Source organism: Aythya marila (genome assembly GCF_965140915.1).
Source record: "Aythya marila genome assembly, chromosome: 15".
NCBI lineage: Eukaryota > Metazoa > Chordata > Aves > Anseriformes > Anatidae > Aythya > Aythya marila.
The window spans coordinates 14,494,943-14,517,933 of NC_139056.1; the positions used below are offsets into that span (position 1 = coordinate 14,494,943).

Here is a 22,991-nt window from a genome sequence, read left to right on the forward strand (position 1 = left end):
GTCTGAGATAAGCATCCAAACACCTCTTGAACTCTGGCATGTTCAGGGCCACGACCACTGCCCTGGGGAGCCTGTTTAGTGCCTGACCACCCTCTTGGGGAAGAACCTTTTCCCAAAGGACCGAGAGAGAATGCATCCAGATCTCTCCCAGGTCTCAATATAAGTAGCAGTGCCTGCTTACTTCTGCTTAAAGGGTTCATTAAACTATAGGCTGTAAATGGTTTGGCTGTCGTCAGCTCTTAGAGGAGACCTACTCTCTGTCAAGACTTGGAAATGTATTGGGTAAATGGAAGAGAGTTCTCTGATAATACATCTAAATGGTGGTTTTGTCACATGGAGGCAAACTTCTGTTTCCCCTGCTCGCCTGCAACATTGAAAAGGCATTGAGTAAAAGAGAAAGCAGTGGTTTGATCTACATCCACTTAGTTGGACTTGTACATATATATAATTTCTGTTGTTCTTATAGTGTGTATCTTTCTCTGTTTCAGGCAAAGTCGTGCATTTGTCATATGTGTGGTGCCCACCTGAATAGACTCCACTCTTGCCTCTACTGTGTCTTCTTTGGCTGTTTTACAAAGAAACATATTCACGAGCACGCGAAGACAAAGCGACACAATTTAGGTAAGCTGTCATCCTGATGTACTCACCATTGCTTTGTAGCTCACTGTGTTAGCCTCTCCAATTCCAGGCCAGTAAGGTGGTGTGTTCTTGTAGCAAGCTCATTAGACAGGAAGATCAATTTTTTGTGTTCTGGGTTGATGAGTGGCATTATTTTAAACCTGGTGCTTAAATTTGCATTGTATTACTGATAAGCTTTTTGTCTACAACTTACTAAACAGCAGTAATTCATTTTTTATCTTAGTATTTTCAAATTAACATTATATATGGGAAAAATAACAAAAATGTGTGTAGATAAAGCCGACTTTTTTCTAAGTTTGAAAAATGGTTATTTTAGTGACTAAACTAGAGCATTTATTTCCGTGAACTTTATTTAAAGGAGGTAATATTTTTATTTCGGTATATGGTGGTTGTTCTTACTAAGGGGGGAAAAATCATTTGTATTACAAGAATGAGAATTAATTAAACTTTTAAAACTTGTTTTCTATATTGGCTTCTCGGGGTTAATAACTGAAGTAATAAGAAAAATGAAATAAGAAGGTGTTCCTCATAGAGAGCACCTTTCCCTCAACTGCCTCAGAAACATCAGTTAAAATGCTAAGCAGTTCTTCCCTTCTGTCAACCTTGGTACTATGTAATGTTCAAAGCCAAAGCAATTCACCCTTGCTTTTGGATAAGTTACTTATTTCTTACAGCTTAAAACTCTGTTTTGTTTTGTCTTGATGCTCTAATATTACAGAATTTACAAGAACAGTATTCACTGTGATTCTGCCCTCCCTAGCCACTTGCAGGGAGGGAAAGTATCCTTTTCTTCTCTCCTTATTAAATTAGTTATACTTATTTCCAAAAAAATTGAATTCTGTTTACCACGTTTAAGTCTATAGTAGCCAAACTTCATGGAACAACTCTGCATCAAAACTTTTTTTTTTGAATAACTGTAATCAGGCATTTCAAGTTTGTGTTGCAGTTGTGTATGTAACCCCTTCCCATGAACAGTAGCACTAAAGAATTATAGGGACAAATGAACACCTGATATTTCATACGAGTCCATACATTATCCAAAACATTTTCCTAGCCCTTTTCCAAGATCAGGTCAGCTTTGCAAATTTTCTGGGTTTTGAGGTTTTCCTTGTACTTACTTCCATGTTGTGCTTGTTACTATGACACAGTGATATCCTGAACAACAATTAGCCCAAAATAATAATAATTTAAAAAGTTATTTTTCTTTTTTTTTCTTTCTTTTTTTTTTTTTTTTTTACTTTATTTGGAGGATGAAGTCATCAAGGTTGGTTTCAATGGGACTGAATTGGTTCTGAATGTCAAATGACCATGACCTATTTGTGACAAACGTTTATTAGCTTATGTAAGGAAAATGAGGATGCTAGACCTTGGGATTTCATGTTGCTTAGCTTGCTACTTAAAGCCACAACAAAACCAGAAGCAAGCACTGGTTTGAAGGAAGAAACCAGAAGAAAGCATTGGTCTTGAAAGAAGAAAGTAGTGTGCAGTACAGAGAACATATTTAATGAAATATTTATTGAGGGGGGAAATAAGATCATGAAAAATCAGAACTACAGTTGAATCCAAATTTGCTTGCTATACAACACAGTTTTTCATTGAATGAAGGAAGATACGTTCTTGATACAATGATACAGGAAAAAAGACATTCTTTCCTGGAATAAATTTTCTCTTTACTGTTGGGGCTACCTTCTCATTTCACTTACTGTAAGCGCTGATGGAACAGTCTTTATTTTCCTTGAAGACAAAGGTGCACTATAAGGCCGTAGTGCTGTGTAATGCTGCGCTTAAGAAACTGGTATGTAAGTTTACTGTTTATGGAAAAGATGACTTAAACCAGCAAACTGTTATACTTTCTTCCTTCATGTGTCAAGAAAGAAAAATGTAGACTTCGTAGTTGTGTAGCTTAAGTTTCTAAACTCTCTGAAAAATAGAATACTGTAAAAATAGTACTGAATATCCGTGATGCTTATGAAATTGCTGGCCTTTTAGAGAGTGACATGGTCATAATTCTTAGTGTCAAAGTGGGCATCAATATTCAGTATAAACTGAAGCCCAGATAGCTGTGCTGTAAATAAGAACCATAAGAAGAAAAATGAAATGTGCTGCTATGAGAAGATACCTGACATCAGTGAGCACTGATAAGGCCACATCTGGAGATGTGGATGTAGTCCTGGGCAACGTGCTCTAGGTGGCCCTGATGGAGCAGGGTGATGAGACAAGGTAACCTCCGGAGGTCCCTTCCAACCTCAGCCCTTCTTTGAATTTTTTTTCTTTGCATGATGGCTCAGTGGCAACGTGTTGCTCACCGTAATAGAAAGGTTGAGGTTTTGGAAGTGGGGTGTTGTTTGGTTTAGAAATGCTGGAAACAGAAGTAGGCCAATGAAGTCATATTCCAGGACGCACAAAAAAAAGGCAACCAAAAAACCTATATGATATTTTTAATCACTTTTTACAGGGTATAATCTCCAAAGAGCTTTTAAGGTCAGTTCTTTTGGTTAGGTTGCTTGGGAATCTTTACCAATGCAGAAGTAGAAATTAATAAAACTCTAAGGATTTTACTCTAGTGAAAAAAAAAATCTAATTTTTTCTGGTAATATATATATATATATAAAAAAGACCACTTTGTGCCACTTTAAGCTTATGGACAGGCTTAGGGTTTAAAAAAATACAGTGCTAAATTAAGACCATTAGAAAGTATTTGGCTATTTATCTATGGATACTGCGTAAACACTGTAATATTTTTACCTTCAAGCTTGCTGTATTTAAGGACAGCTCCTTTAAAAGAGCCTTTTAATTGTATGTGTTGTGAGCTACGTATTTGGGAAGCCTAAATTTTTCCATGCTCATTTTTGTGCAAGTTAGAATTCGCTGGTGTCTGTTATAGTGAAATGTCTTGGGTTTCCTTGGAATATAGGAAAAGCAGAAACTGGACAGAGGAGGTAGGTGCTTTGAGGATGCACTCTTGCTTCAAGACTTAATTGTGTCACACCATGAAAATAACTGCAGAAGTGCGTAAGAGAAGGTACTTACCAAAAGATACACAGCCTTTAGATAAAAAGGGGCAAAGTTGACGCAGAGTATCATCTAATATCATTCCAAAGAAGTATTTGTTTGCAGTTAAATGGAAAGTACTCAGTGCTCACACGCATACAATGTGAAGATAGTACAACTGACTGCTTGATTTCTGCTTTTGGAGGTTTCTTTTTTTTTTTTTTAATGTATGTTTTGGTGTTTAACTTCCAGCTGCATGTGAAATGAGCTGTAAAAATGTGTAGTTTTGCTAGTATTTTTGGTTGCATTTACTGCTGCAATTTTCGTTGGGGAAATAACATCCGATAGGCAGAAATGGGTTAAGTGCTTAGAAATTTCAAAACGAACAGGAATTATTTTAAAACACTTGGTGACTTTTTGCTGAGCCAACATCAGTCTCCATGGAGACTAGCAGGAGTTGCACACTTAATCAGGGTTCTAAGAAATATCATAGATTTCAGCTGTAACAGCTGTCTGAGCACTGGAAGTGATGTTTTTGCAGCTAACTGCTATATGTTTCAGGAGCCTTCAGGATCGCAGTCTGGAGTGTTCTTAAAATACATCCCTTGTTATCTCTGCTTCCCTGAGCAATACAAATTAGACACTTGCATCATGACCTTACAGTGATACCTGTGCTCTTGCATCTGCTTGCCTGTTAATAATACTGTACTTACTTGAATACATTCCTTGAATTGTGGATATGGGTGGTGGGTAGGCGAGGTAAAATCCAGCTATATGGATTTTTTAACCTTTTTTTTAAACCTTCTGCATTGCACAGGCTCACCGTGGTAGGTTGATACTTCCACTAGGATGGGAATTGTTTAAGCAACATGCAATTTCTACACAGATGTGAAAACTTTTAGAAAGTGGTATATAAGGCCAGACTTTCTGGGACCTCAAAGCCTTGAGGCTACTTGGATTTTTCCTGTTCTGTGTCAGAGCTATGTTGCTGTTACGTAGTTTTTCGGTTTAGGTTTTAATATTCTCTGTGGGTGAATAGTTTGTTTCCTTTACATAATATCTAAAACTTTTTAGGGAGGTTTATCGTATGAGAAAACAAAGTTGCTCATTTTTCAGAATGGAATATTTGTGACTTTGCTTGGCAGTTTTGCCCCACATGCTTTTATTTTTATATATGAATGCAGACATGCATGTGTGCAAGAAAAATAACTGGTGAGGCTAAGGAAGATCTACGTTACAGATACTCTGAGTTAATCAGTTCACTTACAGTGTCAAAGCTCTGTAGACCTACTCCTTGGTAGGAGTCAACTCTTGCATTTCCTTACTATGCTTGTATCTGTTTCAGATACTCTCTTGACACGTTTAGTAGTATCTTAGAATGGCACCTAATATATTTTTTGGTTGAAGTCTTGGTCTACTCTGAAGCCCTGTTAGAGATAAGTGAACCAGAAGGACAGGGGTTTGTTGGTTAAAAGACTGAATAAGAAAAAGCTGGAAAACTGACATACCATTTGGTTTCTAAGAAGACTGGCAAACATAGTCCTTTTCAAAATGAGTCCTCTTAGAGTGCATTCATTATTTATTAGATCACAAACTGTTTGTTGAGGAACTGGTTTTTCTAAGTATATGCTCCTATAAGTCTGTTTGTGGTGAGAGGAACTGGATGGGTGAGCGCAGTAGTAATGCTCGTAGAGTAAGGTGAGGGTGTTTGTTTGTAGAATTCAGAAAATTTCCGCTTTCCTCAGAAAACAACTAAAAATGTTCATCTGATTCAAACGAAACAACAAAAAACTGGTTTCTATACTTGAAGTTGGTCAAAGGAAAAAAAAAATCCTGTCACTGCTGCTAATGTGTAGCTGCCTCTTAGAATTGAATATGTAGAAACAGAACAATTTTATGTTAAGACATGACAGTAAAAAATACTTAATTTCCATCTGAGTTGGTAAAGCATTGACAGTAATGTTAATTCTGCACGATGGCAGCAAAGCAGAGTTCTTTTGTAAACAAGTGAGACTTTGATTGTACCTCTCTGTGCAGAAGGACAATTAACACAGCTCCCAGTGCAGTGTATTGCAGTGCTGGAGTAGCAGTCTGGTTTTTCCTTTTGCATCCACCTCCAGAAAGGGGTAGAAAAAAACGTCATCTGGGCATTTTACCAGCCTCTTGATTTGACTTCGGTTCTAATGCTTTGCTTTACTGTAGGTGTTGGAGCAAAAAGCCTCTTAAGGAGATGAGGGCAAATGGAAAATAGGATTTAATATATTACAGTTCTGTCAGAGATCGATCATGTCAGATTAATGTCTTTCTGATAATTGCTTACTTCCTTTCTCTTAAAACAAACAAACTGAACCTAATTTGTTTAGATCAAGTGAAGAATTTGACACTTTGTTCCCTTGGAAATCTCTAGTTGGGTAGAAATGACAGGGATTAATATAAGAATTGTAGATGTGAGGCCAAATAAAGGGAGGCTGATGACAAGTACATTGAAAGTAGTGTGTGCAGGATGCAGCCTTCACTTGCAGAACCAGACCACATTTTCTGCTATTTGGCTGAGGAGAAGGAGTTAGGTCTCTGGGTGGAATTTGTGGCGGTCACAAAGTTCAGAGGTATTGCTTACACCGAGGAGGGCTGGGTAGTCCCATAAGAACTAAATAGCCTCATTGCCTACAGGAATAAAAATGATATGAAACTTCATAATAGGAAGCATGAACTCTCTGTATCTCATCCTAATAATATCCTTGTGATGGGAAGCAGAGGAGGAGGAAAGCATTTTGGATACGTTGGTCAGCCGTAGGGGGTATGGATGTGAACCTCCGTTGTTTCTCATAGCCATTAAAAAATCTGTTCTAGGATGCATCATGCAAAGTATTGCATTAAAAAAAAAAAAAAAAAAGGCAAATTCTCATTTGCTTCTGCTGTGGCATAAATTTTATAAACCAGACTGAAGTAGTAAGAAGCTGGCAGGCAGTTGGTTATTGCAATTTGTCTTCTGCTAGGAGCTGCTCTGGTAGTTGTGAGCTCTTGTAAGCCTTCTCACAGAAGCTCTTCTTGATATCAGAAATGACTCCTGAAGAGTTCTCTGTGCTCCTGGACTATTCTTAGCCCTCAGAAAGCCACCTCCTGAATAGTTGCCTGCATATTGTCAGCTCTGCATACATCTGCTTGCCTCAGCCCCAGCTACTAACTTCTGTGCAGTTCTGGATTTTACTGCTGCATTTTTTGAAGATGGTGCTTTGAGGGAAGTCTGCCTTGATCAGATGAGAATATGCAGATGAGTGTAAGCAGTTCGCATCATGTCATATGGAGCAGCACAAAATCTGGTAACCACCATCAGGATTCTGTCCCCAAATTTCAAAGGAAGATTGCATCTGCAGCGTTTAACAATTTCTCCCTTTTAAAGCTGAGTAAAATTTTGTGGGATCGAGAAAAGGTGCTTCAGCCACAAGGCCTTTTCATCCTTTTAAATTTTCAAAGGTTTGCTGCAAACAAGGGAATGGTTGAAGTTTGTAAGGTCACAGAAGGGCAGGGAAAAGACTGGAAAAAGACAAAGCATCTTGTACAATGGGAACTGCAGGGCAGCTGTAGGTATAAGCTTGCAATGGGCTCCTCTTTTGTATACTGTGTGCATCCACACATGTGTAGGTAGTGTGCGTGTATATGATACGTATATTTCCTGAATGAGGTCAAGTTGGAGTTAATATTCTGTTCTTAATAAATGCACAGAAATATTCTGACAGACCATGATTCCTCTAAACTAACAGTTAAAAACATTTTTGGTATCTAGACTCCATAAGGGTTACCAGGGCATCTCTTTCTCTATACACACACATACTTGTACATATACCTGTTGTGTAACTTGGAGGGTTAATAACGCTGCAATTGCTGTGACAAACACAAAAGATGAGGGAAAAGAGTAAGTAACTAGCCTTTAATGTGTCTGCTCACCTTTTCCTTGTAAAAGATCAAGTATACAAGTCAATGAATGCTTCAGATGAGTCTGCTAGGGTGTTTCAGTGTGTGTATGTATGTATCTTTTAATGGAGATCAGTGAGATTTTGTCCTGCCTGTAAATTTTAATATCTTATCAGTTAAGAATCTTACCTGTGGTGAAGTTTCCAGGTACGAGGAAAACAGGAAGAAGGCAATCAGAAACTTACTGTGAACTTGAGACTAATATCTGAAAATGGTTTAACAATTAACAGTTAAGGTGTGAAACGAAAGGAGTATGAATTAGCCTAGAATATTGGCTTAGAATACTGTCTTAAAAACTAGCAATTTAGTTTATATGTTGGAGTTGGACGGAATATAAGTAACTTGGAAAGAACGTGCATGTGTTGATTTCAGGTTGGTAACATGCCAAGATTGAGTCACAGAAATTCTTATCAGAATTAATTTTATTATAGGTATCATCCTAAAATAAAAGTGTGAATTTAGCATAGTAATTCACAGACCTTAATTCTGTGTTGCTGTCAATTTTGTTGTCCTTCAATGCTATGAGCTTTCCAAGGAAGATACCAAAATGTGAATCACAAATAAGTGACCTAATGAAAGGCTATAATCTATTACAGTGAAACATCCCATGTTTAGCTGAGCAGCATTAGTTCTATTCACCTGGGCCTTTCAAAAACTAAACATGCACTCTTCTTACTTGGGTAAGATTTGCACGCACGCGTGCTCTAGGTGTGGCATGGTTTCCTGCTTTTTTACGTACCGTTATCTTGTTCCCACTATCTGGTCTCAACATTTTCACAAGACGTCAGTGGATATATTTGGCAAAAGTAAAGCACTCAAGCTGAAACAAAACACTTCACATGGCTCCCAGATGGGGAGGGGTTGCAGACCTTTTGCTGCCTGAGTTTATACTTTCACCTCTGAATTGTTGTCTTTTGAAATTTATTGTCACTTGCACCAGTTGATAAAGTTGCTCTCATTCTTGCATGGTTTTCTGTGGTGCCTATGTTTCTTCCGGCCGATGGCTTTATTTTTAAACAAAAATCTTTCGGCTTTTTCTCTGCTTTTGTTGCATCTGTTTAGAGTTTTATATATGAAGGGATATGAGGAGAACTGACTTAGAATAATGGTAGCCTGTTGTCAGTATAGAAGGTATAAAAGGCAAAGAAAAATGTTACGTTGCAAGAGGCCTTTTCATTATTGAATTATTTTGCCTCTGAACCCCCAAGTACGTATTTTGTGTTCCTGGGTCAAGAATGCAGAATAATAAAATTTAATAAAATGACATGACAATTTTTTTTAAGCTTCTGGTTCTTTCCTATTAAAGAAAAAACCCTATACTTCTACTGAATGCATATTTTAGTTTTGCAGTGTAATCAATTTTGTATGTGTATTAAGATAAAAACTGAATTAAAATACACTGATAAGAGCTAATTAAATGTTTGCTTTGATTTTTGGAGGGAAAAAAAAAAGTATCTTCAAACTCATGAATTGTTTCTTGCTTGTTTTCGGAGGGGGGAGTAGTAGTGTGAAGAACAGCAGATACCTGGAAGGTAGGAGTAGCAGCCTTACAGAGGAGCCTAGTAAAAGGGACATTCAGAGTGAGGAATGTGGGACATCGTGGCAAAGTTGGCAGTAGTTTAATCTGAAACGTCTAGGCATTGTTTCTAGGTCAGTAGTTCCCAAACTTCTTATGAAATTGAGGCCCGTTTTTGTTAGTTTTGTGATCCCAAATGCTAATGTGAATATGAAATTCGTAATGTGCATTTGCATACTTAACTGTTGTAGTGTTTTTTACTGAATTTCCCAGTTGGTGTTTCAATTTGGGCTAGAGCCTCAGAGCAATTCAGTTTAAAAATTCAAATCACACTAATTTGAAACTTACAGACCTTACCAGTGGGCTCTCTTTTTCTAGGATCCTGAAACTGAGCAGCTGTCTTTTGTCTTTCATTAGAAATTCCTGCCCTTCCTCTGGGTTACAATCAGGCCTGTGTAACCTCCTTTTTATTGGTGCTTGAGGTAATTTGTCCAAAACCTATTGCAGTCTTTTTAATGACATTAAAAGTGTTGGCATATATACAACTGTATTGTTCACATAAGTATGCTGAAGAGAGGACGTTTTCTCAAGAGTCCTTAATCAGGCAGTGGACAATTACGGCTTTTACTAAGCCAGTGTTTCTGTTAAACTTTCTGATTCTTTACACCAGAAATTCATTCTGCTCTGAATAAGTGGCTTATGTAAGGTGATCTCTTGTTGGTTTTGGTCTTGACATTCATCACTCACACGTGTAAAGCTAGAAAGCGTGGAGAAGTAAGGAAGCACAACATACGGCTACCCGTTCTGATCATAGAGTGAACATATTAGTGCACACAAAGTGCCCCATTTATCTTATATTCTGCTAGAATCTAATACTCCAGCCTTTTTTATTTGACCTGGGTGTTTTGGGGTCTTTTAGAAGTACAAAATATAGTACAAAGTTAGATTTCGTTTTTTGAAACTGATACTTGAATTTTTCAATTTTTTTTTTTATAATTGTGCATAACTGGTGGTGCATTAGATAATGGGGTAAATATTGTTTAACTCTGAAACTGGGTAGCTTAATTGTGATTTTTTCCTAGCATAGTGCTTTGTTACTGGTCTCCACTGTAGTTAAGGTTCTCATCCCTTTCTGTGATAACCTGTTAAAGGGCTTGACGTCTTCCAGATAGCAGGGTGAAAACCCTGGTGGCCCAGGCATTACGTAAGGTAATGCTAGCCGTCCATATCCTTTTCCACAAACTGATTGTGGTCCAAATACACAAAGCAAAAGAATAAAATAATGCGACAGATAATAGACGTTACACAAACTTCTGTAAAGTTACTGATCTATTTATTACTTAGCAGAAGTAACAAACAAATTGACCTAATGATTGAAAGGGAGATCTTGAAAGAGGAGGAAAAAAGGACACAAAGGACTAAACGATAGGGGTAGAGGCCATGAAGGATGAATGAGATACGGTTAGAAACCTTACCAATCTTTATTTTATTACTGAAGTTAAAGGTGGAGCACTAATCAGAGCCCACGTCTGATACCGTTGCAACTTCTAATTCCACCTCTGCTGAAGCTGGTGGGTTTTTTGCTGCTCACAGTTGCTGCAGATTGACTTGGGCACTGTGTGGCTGGAGCTGGTCATGGCACCGTGAGCGTGGAAGATTTACCTTTGCTGCCTGGTAGCACGGACGGCGGAATTCCTGCCGTGTGGCGTGTGGTTACGCTTATTTACGACTTCAGAGTAATTCGGTGCTGTTTCTTGCAGGCCACCGAATGTGGTAATCGTTTCCTTTGTTTAAAACTAGTTTCCACTGTAGTGAGATTATTTTCATAGTATTTTTATCCAAAAATAAAAGGAATTTAGAAATAAAATTCCAGAGGGAAGATGGTGATGTGCTACTCAGCTGTCTGCTAGATGCAGATTATATTTTATTATTGCTATTTTATTTTCTGTTTTTCTTTTTGGCTTTTGTATGTTTCAATGTGCTGGAAAACAGCAGTTTGCTACGATTAATTTGCAATTTATTCCTCCCTCGGCCTATCTACAAGCAAAAGGTCATATCCCAGTTAGCTGATTTATTTTGTTTATTGGCTTTATTTTCTTTAGGGTTGTGAAAGAAAAATGTTGTTAACATTCATATGTCCATTTAAAAAGAACATTTTAAACAAAGCGAATTGTGAGATACCTAACCTGTGGAATAAACTACTGCAGAAAACTGTGTCCCTGGACAAGTATATAATAAGTTTTCTATTCTGTTCGAGTTTTCAGTTGTTTTTTAAATAGGTGTTTTCTAATCATTCTAATGGCTTTGAATATATGTAATAGAAAAAACAATTCAATATCAAATCTTAAGATTACAGTACAGTGCTACTTTTGCATATAGAACAGTCAGTGACTGAAATTATGACTTTTGGTTACTTACGTCTTAGTCTGAAAGGTATATTGTGAGTTGCCAACAATTTTGAGGCAGCTAGCACTTTGTTGTCTTGCTGTGCCAGAAGCAATTGAATAAGTCATACAATCACTGGAAAATTTGTTTTTTCTTTCTGTTTTTTTTTCTTTTTTCTTTTTAGACTCTAAGGTACAGATATTTTGTTGTGGACTGTATAGAAGAAGGAGTGCCTAACTCAGAAGCCTGCTTGTAAAATGTCTTCTAGTTTATGAACTCATGTCTTTTTCCTCTTCCCCAACTTCCCTTCTGTTTTGCAGCCATAGACCTTTTGTATGGGGGTATATACTGCTTTATGTGTCAAGATTACATATACGACAAAGACATGGAACAAATTGCCAAAGAAGAACAACGAAAAGCTTGGAAATTACAAGGTTTGGTTTTCCTGCCTGAATTTCTTGTTTGTTTTTAATCATACCTGTCCCTCCCATTTGTCAATGGCAAAAAACAGTAAGGGGAAGAAAAGAGCTCTTTAGAAATAGCTGTGCAGGCCATGGGAGAGAGATGTTTAGTGCTTTCCAGGAGTTAGACTGTTAGTTTTTAACATGTGCGCCACACCTAATTGTAGGTATTGTAAAAATATATTAGTTTTAATTGCAAAAAATATATATAAAAGATCTAACATTAATCTTGCAAAACGTGCATATCAGTCAGATCTGTACTAGGTAGAAAATGTGACGATCTGCTCCTTTAGGCTAATGTGTAGGTGTTGTAGGCAAGAAGTCTGTTCCCCTCACATGAAATGCCACCTTTGTGTGTGATTTTTGTTTTTGTTTTTTTAATAGAACGTGCCAGCTTACTTTCACACCTGTGCTTTCACGTTACACGCACAGTATCTATGTAGAAATATTTACACACAAATATATGTACACACATTTGTTTTATTATTCAGTTTGCTTTCCCTAATTTTTTCTTTTTTAGCCTTCACCCCAACAGTGGTTTCTCACTACCAGTGTACAATGACAGGTAAGAGGCGTGGGCTGGCGACGCACTTCACTAACAAGCGTCCCTTTGCTGATTATCCTGCCATTTTAGACATGAATCACAGTTAAGAATGCCAGTTTTATCATGCAAATTGTTTTCCTCTTGTTTGGATAAGTTCCAATGAGTGAATAATTACAGCAGACTTAATTTCATATGCCCTTCCCGTGACAGAACTACTCCAAAACAAACCTTTTGTCTTTTTTTTATTGGAAGGGAAAGGAAGTAGCATTTATCTTAAACCAAGTAGTTTTTAAGCATCAGTGATAGTAGCTCATCATCCATTTTCAGTGGCCTCTAGGGGTGTGTTTTCTTAAAGTGGGAAAGTCTCTATTTGAAGACAGACAACTTCTGTCTACTAATGTCTCGTAGTGAATCCACGGCATCCTGTTTCAATGTGACAGCCTTAGTCAGGGCTGATATGACTTCAAACCATTCTTAACCTCATTTCCAATTTTAAAAATAGCAGCTAACATCGTATTAACTAGAGCTTTTCTGATGGTCTATCAAAAGTACAGCTGCTTTTACTTAGTTCCTACTACAGATCACGTTCTGCTTTCTGTTCATTCGCCGTTTTGAAGGAGTTCAGTCAGAGGAAGGGAGGACAGAGAGGTTGCCAGTGAGCTCTCCAGAAAGTAAAGAATAAAACGCATTAGCATAAAGCATTTTTCAAAGCATGATGAAACGGAGATGTGGTTTTGGACCTTGCATTTAGGCTATGCCCGTCTTCTGAAGGCTCCTTCAAACCTTTCTAAAATGTGTTGTTGTCCTGGGTCTCAAATGAGTCAACTACAGCAGCATAACAAGTGCTCGTGATGCTCTAGAAGAGCAAGGCCTCCCACTTCCTTACTTCTGAATGTGTAAATTCAAAGAGCATTTTCTTAATTATGTCAGCCTTAATGAATGATAGGCTCGTGCCTTCTGGACCAAGAAGCAGCCAGTTTGTCCTCCAGCCTACTCCCAGCTGCTGTAGCATGTATGCTGAGGTAACTGGTGGTTCGTCTTGTCCCCTTGGGCCATGAAGGCATGTGGCGAAGGGAAGAGTCATTGAGGGAAGAACTACCAGGCAGAAAGCCTCCTCTGTACTGGTTAACTGGTCTCTGTATTGGTTAAATGGCTAGTTAGTGGCACGGGATTTGTTTGTATATACACACACATACATCTATGTATGAATGCACGTTGCATCTTCTGTCCCCAGAGAGCGAATCTGTAATGACCAGGGAAGATGCAAGATGGAGGAGTAGGCAAAAATACATTTTAGATTACTGGAGTACATCCTATAGACATTTTTCTTTAAAGTTGTGGCAAAAAAAGCTTTTGTTTTATGGCTTTGCATTGTGAAACCATGCATGTTTCTTAGCAAAATTTATCTGAGGAATGAAAAAGAAATACGTATGTGAGAAGTAGTAAAGAATTACGCCCTTCTTTCCCCATTGCTTAAATCCATCTCCCCCTATCTGAAAAATCAGAAACTATAAAGCGGGAGGGAACCCTCCCTCTTCCAAAATGAATGACAAGATTAGTACATGTACATATTGTTTCATTTTTATATTTCTATGAGAGAGTTAATTTATGTTAGACCCTGTTACCAAATAAAAGAACTGAAGTATGCAAAAACTGAGATTGCCTTAAAAGTGAAGTGTAAATGTTGTATATTTTCAAGCTTCTACCTACAGTACTTGAAGGGTATTAATATACACTTTTAATAATTGCTCACATAACAACATGATGCCTGGAGAAGAAACTTTAAGAAAAACCCCAAATATCATGAGAGTCATTTCATAGTCTTGTAATGTTAACTGTTACAGTACGATGAGTTTACAAGCCCAACTATAGTTCAGGGTTATGTGATATAACTCTGAACAAGTTGTAACTCAACTCAAACCTTTTTTTTTTTTTTATTTTTTTAATTCAATATTCTTTAGTAACGAGGGAGATGAGAATATATTGGGCCCTTCATTTTATTTAATGTTTGGATTTTTTGGTGGGGATGAAATGGGATTTGCTAAAGGATTGCAAAGTAAGCAATCCGTGTTAATGTTTAGTTGCAAAATTATGATTTTTATAAACTAGAACCTTAATTGTCTTCTACTTCATTCATCCCCGAAAATTTTTCATTCTCTGAAAAATGAAAATCAGCCTAATAAAATTAATTCTTAGGTGGAGATTTCATATCCTAACTTGAATCTCTGTTTTTTCATCTTTAAAATGATGAATATTCACTCTAATAACGCTACTTTCCCGTAATTATAATGAGTAATCTATGCATGTTTTGCAAATCTTTAAGGTAATTTATATTGGATTTTTTGGCATGTTTGTGGGTGTTATTAAACTTTTTTTTTTTTTTTTTACTACTATATTATATATTTTTAACTTTAAAACATTGAATCATCCCTAATAAGTGGATCTGTTGTGTGTTTTTTTTTCTTTTTCCAAATTTTCAAGGGTAATGAAGTTTAAAGTCTCAATGTTCTAGTTAAAGTATACAGCAGGAACAGATTTTTTTTTTTTAAATTATTTTTAGTTTCAGTCTCTGGCTTAACTTGTACTCTTTCTAATGAAAGGGTTCTGTAAGAAAGTTTTGTCTGTTTTACGCTGTTTGTTGTGACATGAACTGTACATGTTTTTCTGTTTTGATTTCATTTATTTTAACTGAACAATATTCAGTTCACCCAGAATCCTGCAAAGTAATCCAGTCTGTCATATTTAACTTTACTTGAAGAGTTGCTCTCGTTAAATGCTTTTGTTACCATCCTCTATAAGCATTTAAGCCGTATAATTATATATAGATATATATATTTATATATCAGTAGTCTCACTGATGTGTGGGACTATTGCATGCCTAAAGTTGAGCGCACATGTGTTTCCAGGTGTTAATTGTTTTTAATTTTTTAAAACCAGGATTTTAACATATCTGAAGTTGTTTTTTTTTTTTTTCTTTTTAATTTTGAGATCTCGTTTTGCTCTCACTCTGTACTAACTTCGCCAATATGTTTAAAGTATGGTGAAACCAAACACAGGAATTTGAGTTTATAGTGGACCAGTGCAAGAGCTGGTGCTAACAAGGCGTTGAAAATGATTTTGAGTTCTTGTTTTTAAAGACCAATTTCTGTAAATTCCTAAGGGAATGTTACAAATACAAAAAGGTTGCTGAAGACATCCAATATAAAACTTATTGGAGGCCAACGTTCTGTCATATGTTAACTGTCCATATGTGCGTCTCTAAAGTTGCTTCATTCAGTGTTTGCCTATGCATACTATATAGCGTATTCAAAGCACTGTGGCTGTTTGATCTCATCAGTCTGTTATGCAGTAATTAGTTCCTTTTCTGTTTTCCTGGGTGTGGAGCTTGATGCTGAACCTTGGATAAAGGAAAGGGACTGTATGATTCTGGTATTCTTTCTTATGCTTCTTGCATAATATATTGTTGAATCAAATAAAGTAAAACAGAGAGGTACATCCATGTAAATATGAATTTTCTTGTCCTCAGGAATCCAAAAATGAGACCTTTTATTGCTAGAACCTGGAGGGTCAGTAGTAACTATGAATTGAACAGTTTGGGGTGGGTAGGTTCTGACAAGCATAGCTATTTCTGAAAATGAAGATCAAAGAGCTATTAAAATTTAATGTATATTATGCAGAATGTGTAAGCCTCTAGCTATATTTTCTACTCTCCTTCTTTTCATATGTATGATTTATAATTTATTTTCTGTAGCACAGCACTGCTTCTGCTCCATGCATTCTGTGAAAAATAACTCTTAATTGACTTTAATCCTCAGTTTTAGAATAGATTGCTTGTCATCTTATTATTCTTTATTTTTAATGCCCAGATGCTTTTGTGACTCACTATAATTGACCTTGCATAGTAATTTTTCTGTGCTACATAAAGCGCTGCAGCAATACTTAGCTGGTCAGCACATGAGTCTGCATTGTTTTTCTTGTATCAGATTTACACTGAACACAGCTCTGCTTACTTCAAATAAATTCACTGCACTACTTAACTGACTCATTTCTACTGCACTTCCCTTTGAACAAAAGAAGTGTATTGGAAATAACAGTGTTAATGTTTAAACAGAATACTGACGGATTATAGCTGCAGCTCATGAGACAGGGCAGATAAGTGTTTGGAGAGTTTGGTTGGTTGTTGCTTTAAACCTACTAATTGTATTTTTAGGTAATATTAGATATGTCATTGAAAGTGAATCTTTAAGTACTAAAATTGCTAATATCCAGTGCTGCATAAGGAGAAGTTATACTTAGTAATAATATATTATGAAACAGGTAGTAAGAAAATATACCTGTTCAGTACTAATTTCTGCTGTTCATCTGTAAAGATTAAGACTGTATCTGTCCATTAAGTTGGCTCAGTTTGGATTTATTTAATAACAAGCCAGAATTCAGTGATGAGATTTCTTGGTTATCCTTTACCTTCTCATAAAATCATTTCTTTTTAACTGAAAGAAGGATTATAATCCAGTAATGGAAAATTAATTTGAGCTAGGTATTCTTTTAGTTCTTGTTTGTTGGAAGGTTGGCTGCAGTCTTTTTGAAGAATTTTTTTTGGAAATCCGTTTCCTTACATAGATTCTGTCTCAATTACATTGATTCTAACTTAATGGACAGTATGTTGAAATTTTTAACTTGAACAGAGTTTTTAATACTTTTACTAAACAACTTCCTGAACATTTCTTTTCATCTGCTTAGGCATTGGAGAGAAGTATTCAACATGGGAGCCAACCAAACGAGAGTTAGAATTGCTACGACACAACCCCAAGCGGAGAAAAATAACCACAAATTGCACCATAGGTAAGTTCTAGAAATCCTTTCTGAAACTGATTCTCAGCCACTTGAATTTTCAAAATTGTGTTGTTCTTCTATAAATACTTTTTACCTGAGTTAAATTTCCTTAAATTTATTATGTTAAGCTATTGGTTATTTTATACCTTCTTCTCGCTGTAGAAGGATGTCTGCTCTGTCACTTCAACGACTGATGATAGTTCATCTGTGTATCAGATTTTTTTTGACGATATATGCGTAAAGACTTTAACAGAAATGAATGACATTATCTCAAGCCAGTCTACATCAGATCACTTGTTAGATGTATAAAGGGAAATCCTCTAGCTTCTGTAGTATCCTCTAGGATCCTTAATTATAGAAGTGTTTTGGTAAATCTATATTCTGCAGACAGAATAAGCAGAGTGATATCTTTCTGCTCCATGTTTTAAACACTAAATAGGGTCTCTTCAATTTTGTATTGACTCTGAAATGATGCAATCTGTTCTCCAGTGTGTGTCAAATGGCAATTTTCAAATGCATATCAAATTATAGAGTTCAGTAGTCTGGAGCAAAGAACTCTGAAAGGCAGGCATACCTACTAACAGCTGAAGAGTATTTAGGTAACGGTGACGAAAATGAACAGCGTTTTCCAATTTTTTCCTGTTGTGTTTTGATTGTGGGAATAGGGGGTTAGAATCCGCTTCCTTACAAATTGTAGGTTATTGGACTTTTTTCTATACTGTGCAATGCATGGTAACATTTTAATGGCAAAGGTACAAGGTTGGAAATACAACTATACGTATTAGAAGTAGGAAACTGAAGTTTTTTTCCTAATTTTTACGCTGCTTATTTTTTAATCAGAACGTCATATTTTCTACACATTTGCTGTTGTCAAAATACACCAAACACAATCGATAAAACTACTGCCATGTTTTCAATACAGTAAGTCATAACTAATCCGATATATGCATGTATTTATTTGAAAAAAATGGACTGAGAAGCACAGAGTAAGTTTGTAAGTTGAAAATGGGGATAGAATGGTAACTTTAAAGAAAAGACATATGCATTTGCAGTAGTGGAACAGGAAGGACATTTGGAAAAACATCTGTACTTTGGCAACTTCAAGCAGCCTGGGAAAAAATAAGTAGGCAGAGATTGCTCATATCGTGTTCACAGCAGGATTTTGTGTTCTATGAAACTTCAGTATATTTTGTAAAACTGTTAAAAATTACTTTAATACCACTGCACAGGACAAAAAGAAAAAATGTTGGCTTGATAGAATTTTGAAGGTGAGTGTGACCTTTCTAAGGAATTGAAGCACGTTTGCGTGGTGTTTCTTTCCAGTTTGAGGGAATGCTATGCTTACTCTTAAACGACTTTACATTTTTTCAGTCTGTTTAAAAAGGACATGTCTGGTTGCATGAAATCACATACAACACTGAATGGGTGGGGGAGCGTTCATGAAACACAGGGGATAAGGGAAATGACTGATCTCTTTACTTCTGCAGGCATGCTTTTAATAATTTCTCCTACTGAGCCCTGGAGCTGTCTATGCGCTGAGATTTAGAAAGAGGGAAAAAAAAATCAAAGCACCCAGGAGACATAATGCAGTTTTGGGCTACAGTTAAAAGCAAAAGACTAGCTTTCTTTCACAAAAATACTTTGGAGGCTTAGCTGAAGGAAGAAAAGACCTGCCATTGTCCTTGAGCCTTTTCTCTCCATCTAACCTGATGCTAAATATATATCTGCTTCAGAGTATTTTCCCTTCACTTTCCTCACATTGACTTGTCTGTTTGCAGTTTCAGATCAGTGAAGAACCCATATGCAGACTGAAATACTGCAATTATCTGGACATTCCCATTTTTCTCTTTCTAATTCTCAGTTCTTTTGACACCAAGTTTTTATCAATTCCATAGCAGATCTTAGTGAATCAAGTGTATCTTCTGAGGTAGGTAAGTGGTTGAGCAAACAGGCATAATGTCCAGTTTTATTGATTCTGAAAATGGAGATCATGTTAATAGCCGTCTATGAGCATTGCACATCTGTTGATCAGTCCCATTCACAAAAGAGTTGGTTAAAGCATAACCAGCTGCCTTTTGCATATAACATGTTCTCGGCAAAGCTTTTTTTAAGAGGAAAAATGGGTGTTTGTGTTCTTCTTATGTCTTAACCTCCAGAGATAACCAGTCCAGAGACTGAGTACAGTCAGGAGGAAGCATGTTATAATTGCTCATTGATAACCTTCTGAAATGTTCTTTTGCTGATAGCAGTTTCAGCAATAGTGTAAGGCAAGTATTTTATGAGCCTATGAAGAGGCTGCCCTCACTAGGAGAGGGCACTGACCAAGCTCAAGTTCACAGGCAAGTAGTTTATTATGGTGTTGGACTTGGAAGTGCACGCGAGATGGTTCATTCAGGCACCGTTTTCTGAATCTAGTGTTGCTGTTATCATTAATACCCCCAGAAGATGAGTTCTCCAGAGTACATGTAGTACTAGCTTGGGATCAGCTGGTCTCTGATTAGCATATGAAGTGACTTTGTGGCTGAAGATTGGTACATCAACAATAGGAAGAATTAGACTCCCAAGGCACATGGATAATTAGCAGGAGCCACCTGGGATTCCCATTTGCAGTGTTGCAAAAAGGCAGAGGGGATAGCCTTTACAGAAGAGTGAGCAAATCCTCCTCATAAAGAAGGGGGTGTGTGGAGGAGGAGAAGGCAGAAACAATCACCGTGGTGCACTAGCAGGTGGTTTCCTGCAGCTGTGCAAGGCGAAGCAGCGTGATGCGGCGGCAGCACGAGGGGAATACATATTGCAGCAAAGCCCCTGTAAAGGTGGCATGGGAGGGCAAACGGTGGCCTAGAAAATATTTATGGTTCTCTTCTTCATCCTTCAGGGTCCTGTAAGCTGTTCGTGGACAGTTGGCCATGTGTTCATGGCCCTAAGTAGCAGTAACGTGGAGGTTTTAAAGGCTACATCGATACGTGGAATTCTTTTGTGAATGTACTGGCTTTCTGGTGTGTTTTTTTTTTTTTCTTTTAGTTGGATACTAGTTAAGTTAGTTCAAATGGAAAAGTGGAATGAAAAACGTGTTTTGGTACAGCATCAAATTTTTAGCTCTAACTTCAGGTTGCTAATTGGTAAGCAGTAATAGATTTAGGTTTAAAATCAGGACCACGCAAAGCGCACCTTGAATGGAAGTCTCTTTTGATGCTTGAATTTCTTGAACTGCACTGTGATGAGGGAAAGGAAAACCTCCTTTAATTAAGACTACTCGAGTGAAAGTTTCCTTGGTGGCTGATAATTTTTTTTTTTCTAACTTCATAATTAGAACTGCCATCTGGTGGGAAAAATGTTTACTAAAAGATAGGTTTGATAAAATCAACAAATATTATTCTGCTATCAGAGGAGTCCTTTTATCCCTCCTTTACTGTGCAACTCTGACCATTGGCCTCAATTCTGTTATATTTCTATGAGATCTGCAATTCATGCACATGATAGTAAAATAAACTATTTCCCTCAAAGCTCCTGGGGAATTTTAAGAAAAAAATAGAAATAGAGGTGGTGGTGGTAAATTTTTCACCCTTTTATTTAAAGGGTGTTTTTCTTTTATTCACAGCTTTATTTACAGGGTGCTGTAGAGATACGCTTTCAGAAAGTCTTGCTAGACTTTTGAAGTTCACCTGTTTAGCAAGATAAAATACCTTTCACAGGAGAAAAAAAAAAAAAAAAAAAAGTGGGGGGACCTAGATGTGCTCTCCTGTGTTCCTGCACTCAGTCAGCAGCTTGCGGAGGTTCCAGCACACAAAGCTGGTGCGGGACGGGATGCCTCAATCTCCTTTGGGTGACAGCAGCCACGCTGCATCTGAGCTGTCCTTTCATTCACCTGCCAGCAAAGCCAGCAAAGATTAACTGCTCTTGGGCTCTCACCTTAATAGGCTTGAAATTAGAGTATGCCAGGAAGCACATCTCAAACATAAAACAAACTTTTCAGGCTTTTTAGTATCACATGCGAGGAAGACAGGATAAATTCTTTGAAAACCTAACACCAGTGATACACTACTATGGCCTGGACTATTGGAAATGTAATTGGATTTTTTTAAAAAAGGTAAATATGTAATTATGTGAATTCTTTCTCGTCTCTTACAAATCAATCAGGTGTAAGACTGAAATTTAAACGTCCATTTTGGCTTATGCCATTTAATGTTCCTGCTGTATATAGATGGGCTCAAAGTTTATGGCTCTGTATTTTTGTCTTTTCCTCAGAGGGAAAAACAATTCTTTAGAGGTAGCTAATATAAAATTTTACCTATTTTTTCCTTGATCACTGGAGAATAGTTAAAAATTGCAGTACACATTTTTCAGCTTGTAAAGGTTAGAGAAAGCAGGATACTGATTCCTTTTACAAGAACGTTTTTGTCCAGGGTTTAATTCTGCTCTCAAGGTAAGGTTGCTGTAACAAGGTGAAATATAACAGTAGATGCAACATCTTGTCTCCAAGAGCAATCGTAATGGGATAGATTGGAAAAGGAATTATGTATTCAAGGAAAATGTAGCTGGTTTGGGCCATTGTTAGGCCTACTGATATTTTTTCAATTCATCTCTTTTTGCAGTAGTGTACAGGTTGCTAAAGAAACCACCAGACTTGCTTTTGTAGATGGGGAGTATTCTTAGCAACTCCTGGAAGTAAGATACTTGGAATTTTGGAATAGCTGTGTATAGAAATAAAACCTATGCCTTTTCTTTCCAGTAAAGATTAACAAAATGTCAAAAACAGTTCTGAAGAGAAGTTACCTTGAAGTTTGAGCTTCGTGGTAGGCTGGCATTGAAAGCAGCTTTAGCAGTGATGTGCTAAGTGTGTTATGGAGGCAAGTCTTACTTTCAGGGTTCTTAAAGGTTTTAATTTTTGTGGCTTTATGTGGGAGCAGTTTACTTCAAAACAGAATAGCAAGCTGAGTAGAACCTTTGTGTGGACTCAATGCTGGTTAAAGAGTAATGTTTTTTTCATACCGGTTATAAAGAATTCTTTAAATGTATATGTAAATAACAATAAGTGGTAAATGGTTTGACTTTCTCCTTTTGTATAAAGCTTGTTTTGCATGTTTTGTTGGTAGGGAAATAAAATCAGCAAGAGACACCAGTGTATAAGCACCTGCAATAATGTAAGCATTGAAGTTTGTAAGAGCTGCAATACTGACCTCCTGGATATTTACCTTCAATTCAACCCAGGAAGACAGTCCCAAGTTAAAACTACTTTGTGCAACTGGCAGATTGAGCTGGAGGTTTAATTTTTCTGTTATTCCGTCTTGGAAAACTGCCATACATGTTACTTGCACAGAAAATATTTTAATTTTGTAACTCTGGGGGGCTGAAACAAAGGAAGCTGCACTCTGTGTTCACAGCATGAAAATCCTTGGAAGACAGGGCTCTTGATCCAGGACTTGGATCATGTTCCAAAATTCTAACTCAAGACTCATTTTCTTCCTCTGGATTTTTAAAAGTGGATCCATGGTTGTGGTTCCTCCATACACATAACTTATTTCTCAAGACAGTGTTGCAATTTCACTCTCCTAAAATTTTCTGTACGTCTTCGGATGCAGCTTCCTTGTTTGGATACAGACAGGTAGCAGCACTAAAAAGTCCCTTATTCCCCTCCTGTATGCTGATTTAA

General features: G+C 37.0%; 1 protein-coding gene across 4 annotated transcripts in view; it reads left to right on the forward strand.

Moving 5' to 3' along the window:
• The window catches only part of USP22 (ubiquitin specific peptidase 22), a 98,673-nt gene that overhangs the window by 37,210 nt on the left and 38,472 nt on the right, over window positions 1-22,991 (forward strand). For 3 of the 4 annotated variants that reach the window (XM_082772332.1, XM_082772333.1, XM_082772330.1), the window contains exons 2-5: window positions 489-621; window positions 11,824-11,937; window positions 12,485-12,529; window positions 17,249-17,350. In XM_082772332.1, the coding sequence (XP_082628458.1) occupies window positions 489-621; window positions 11,824-11,937; window positions 12,485-12,529; window positions 17,249-17,350 (394 nt within the window). The remainder of the gene's footprint in view (window positions 1-488; window positions 622-11,823; window positions 11,938-12,484; window positions 12,530-17,248; window positions 17,351-22,991) is intronic. The other variant, XM_082772331.1, reaches the window with a different exon arrangement.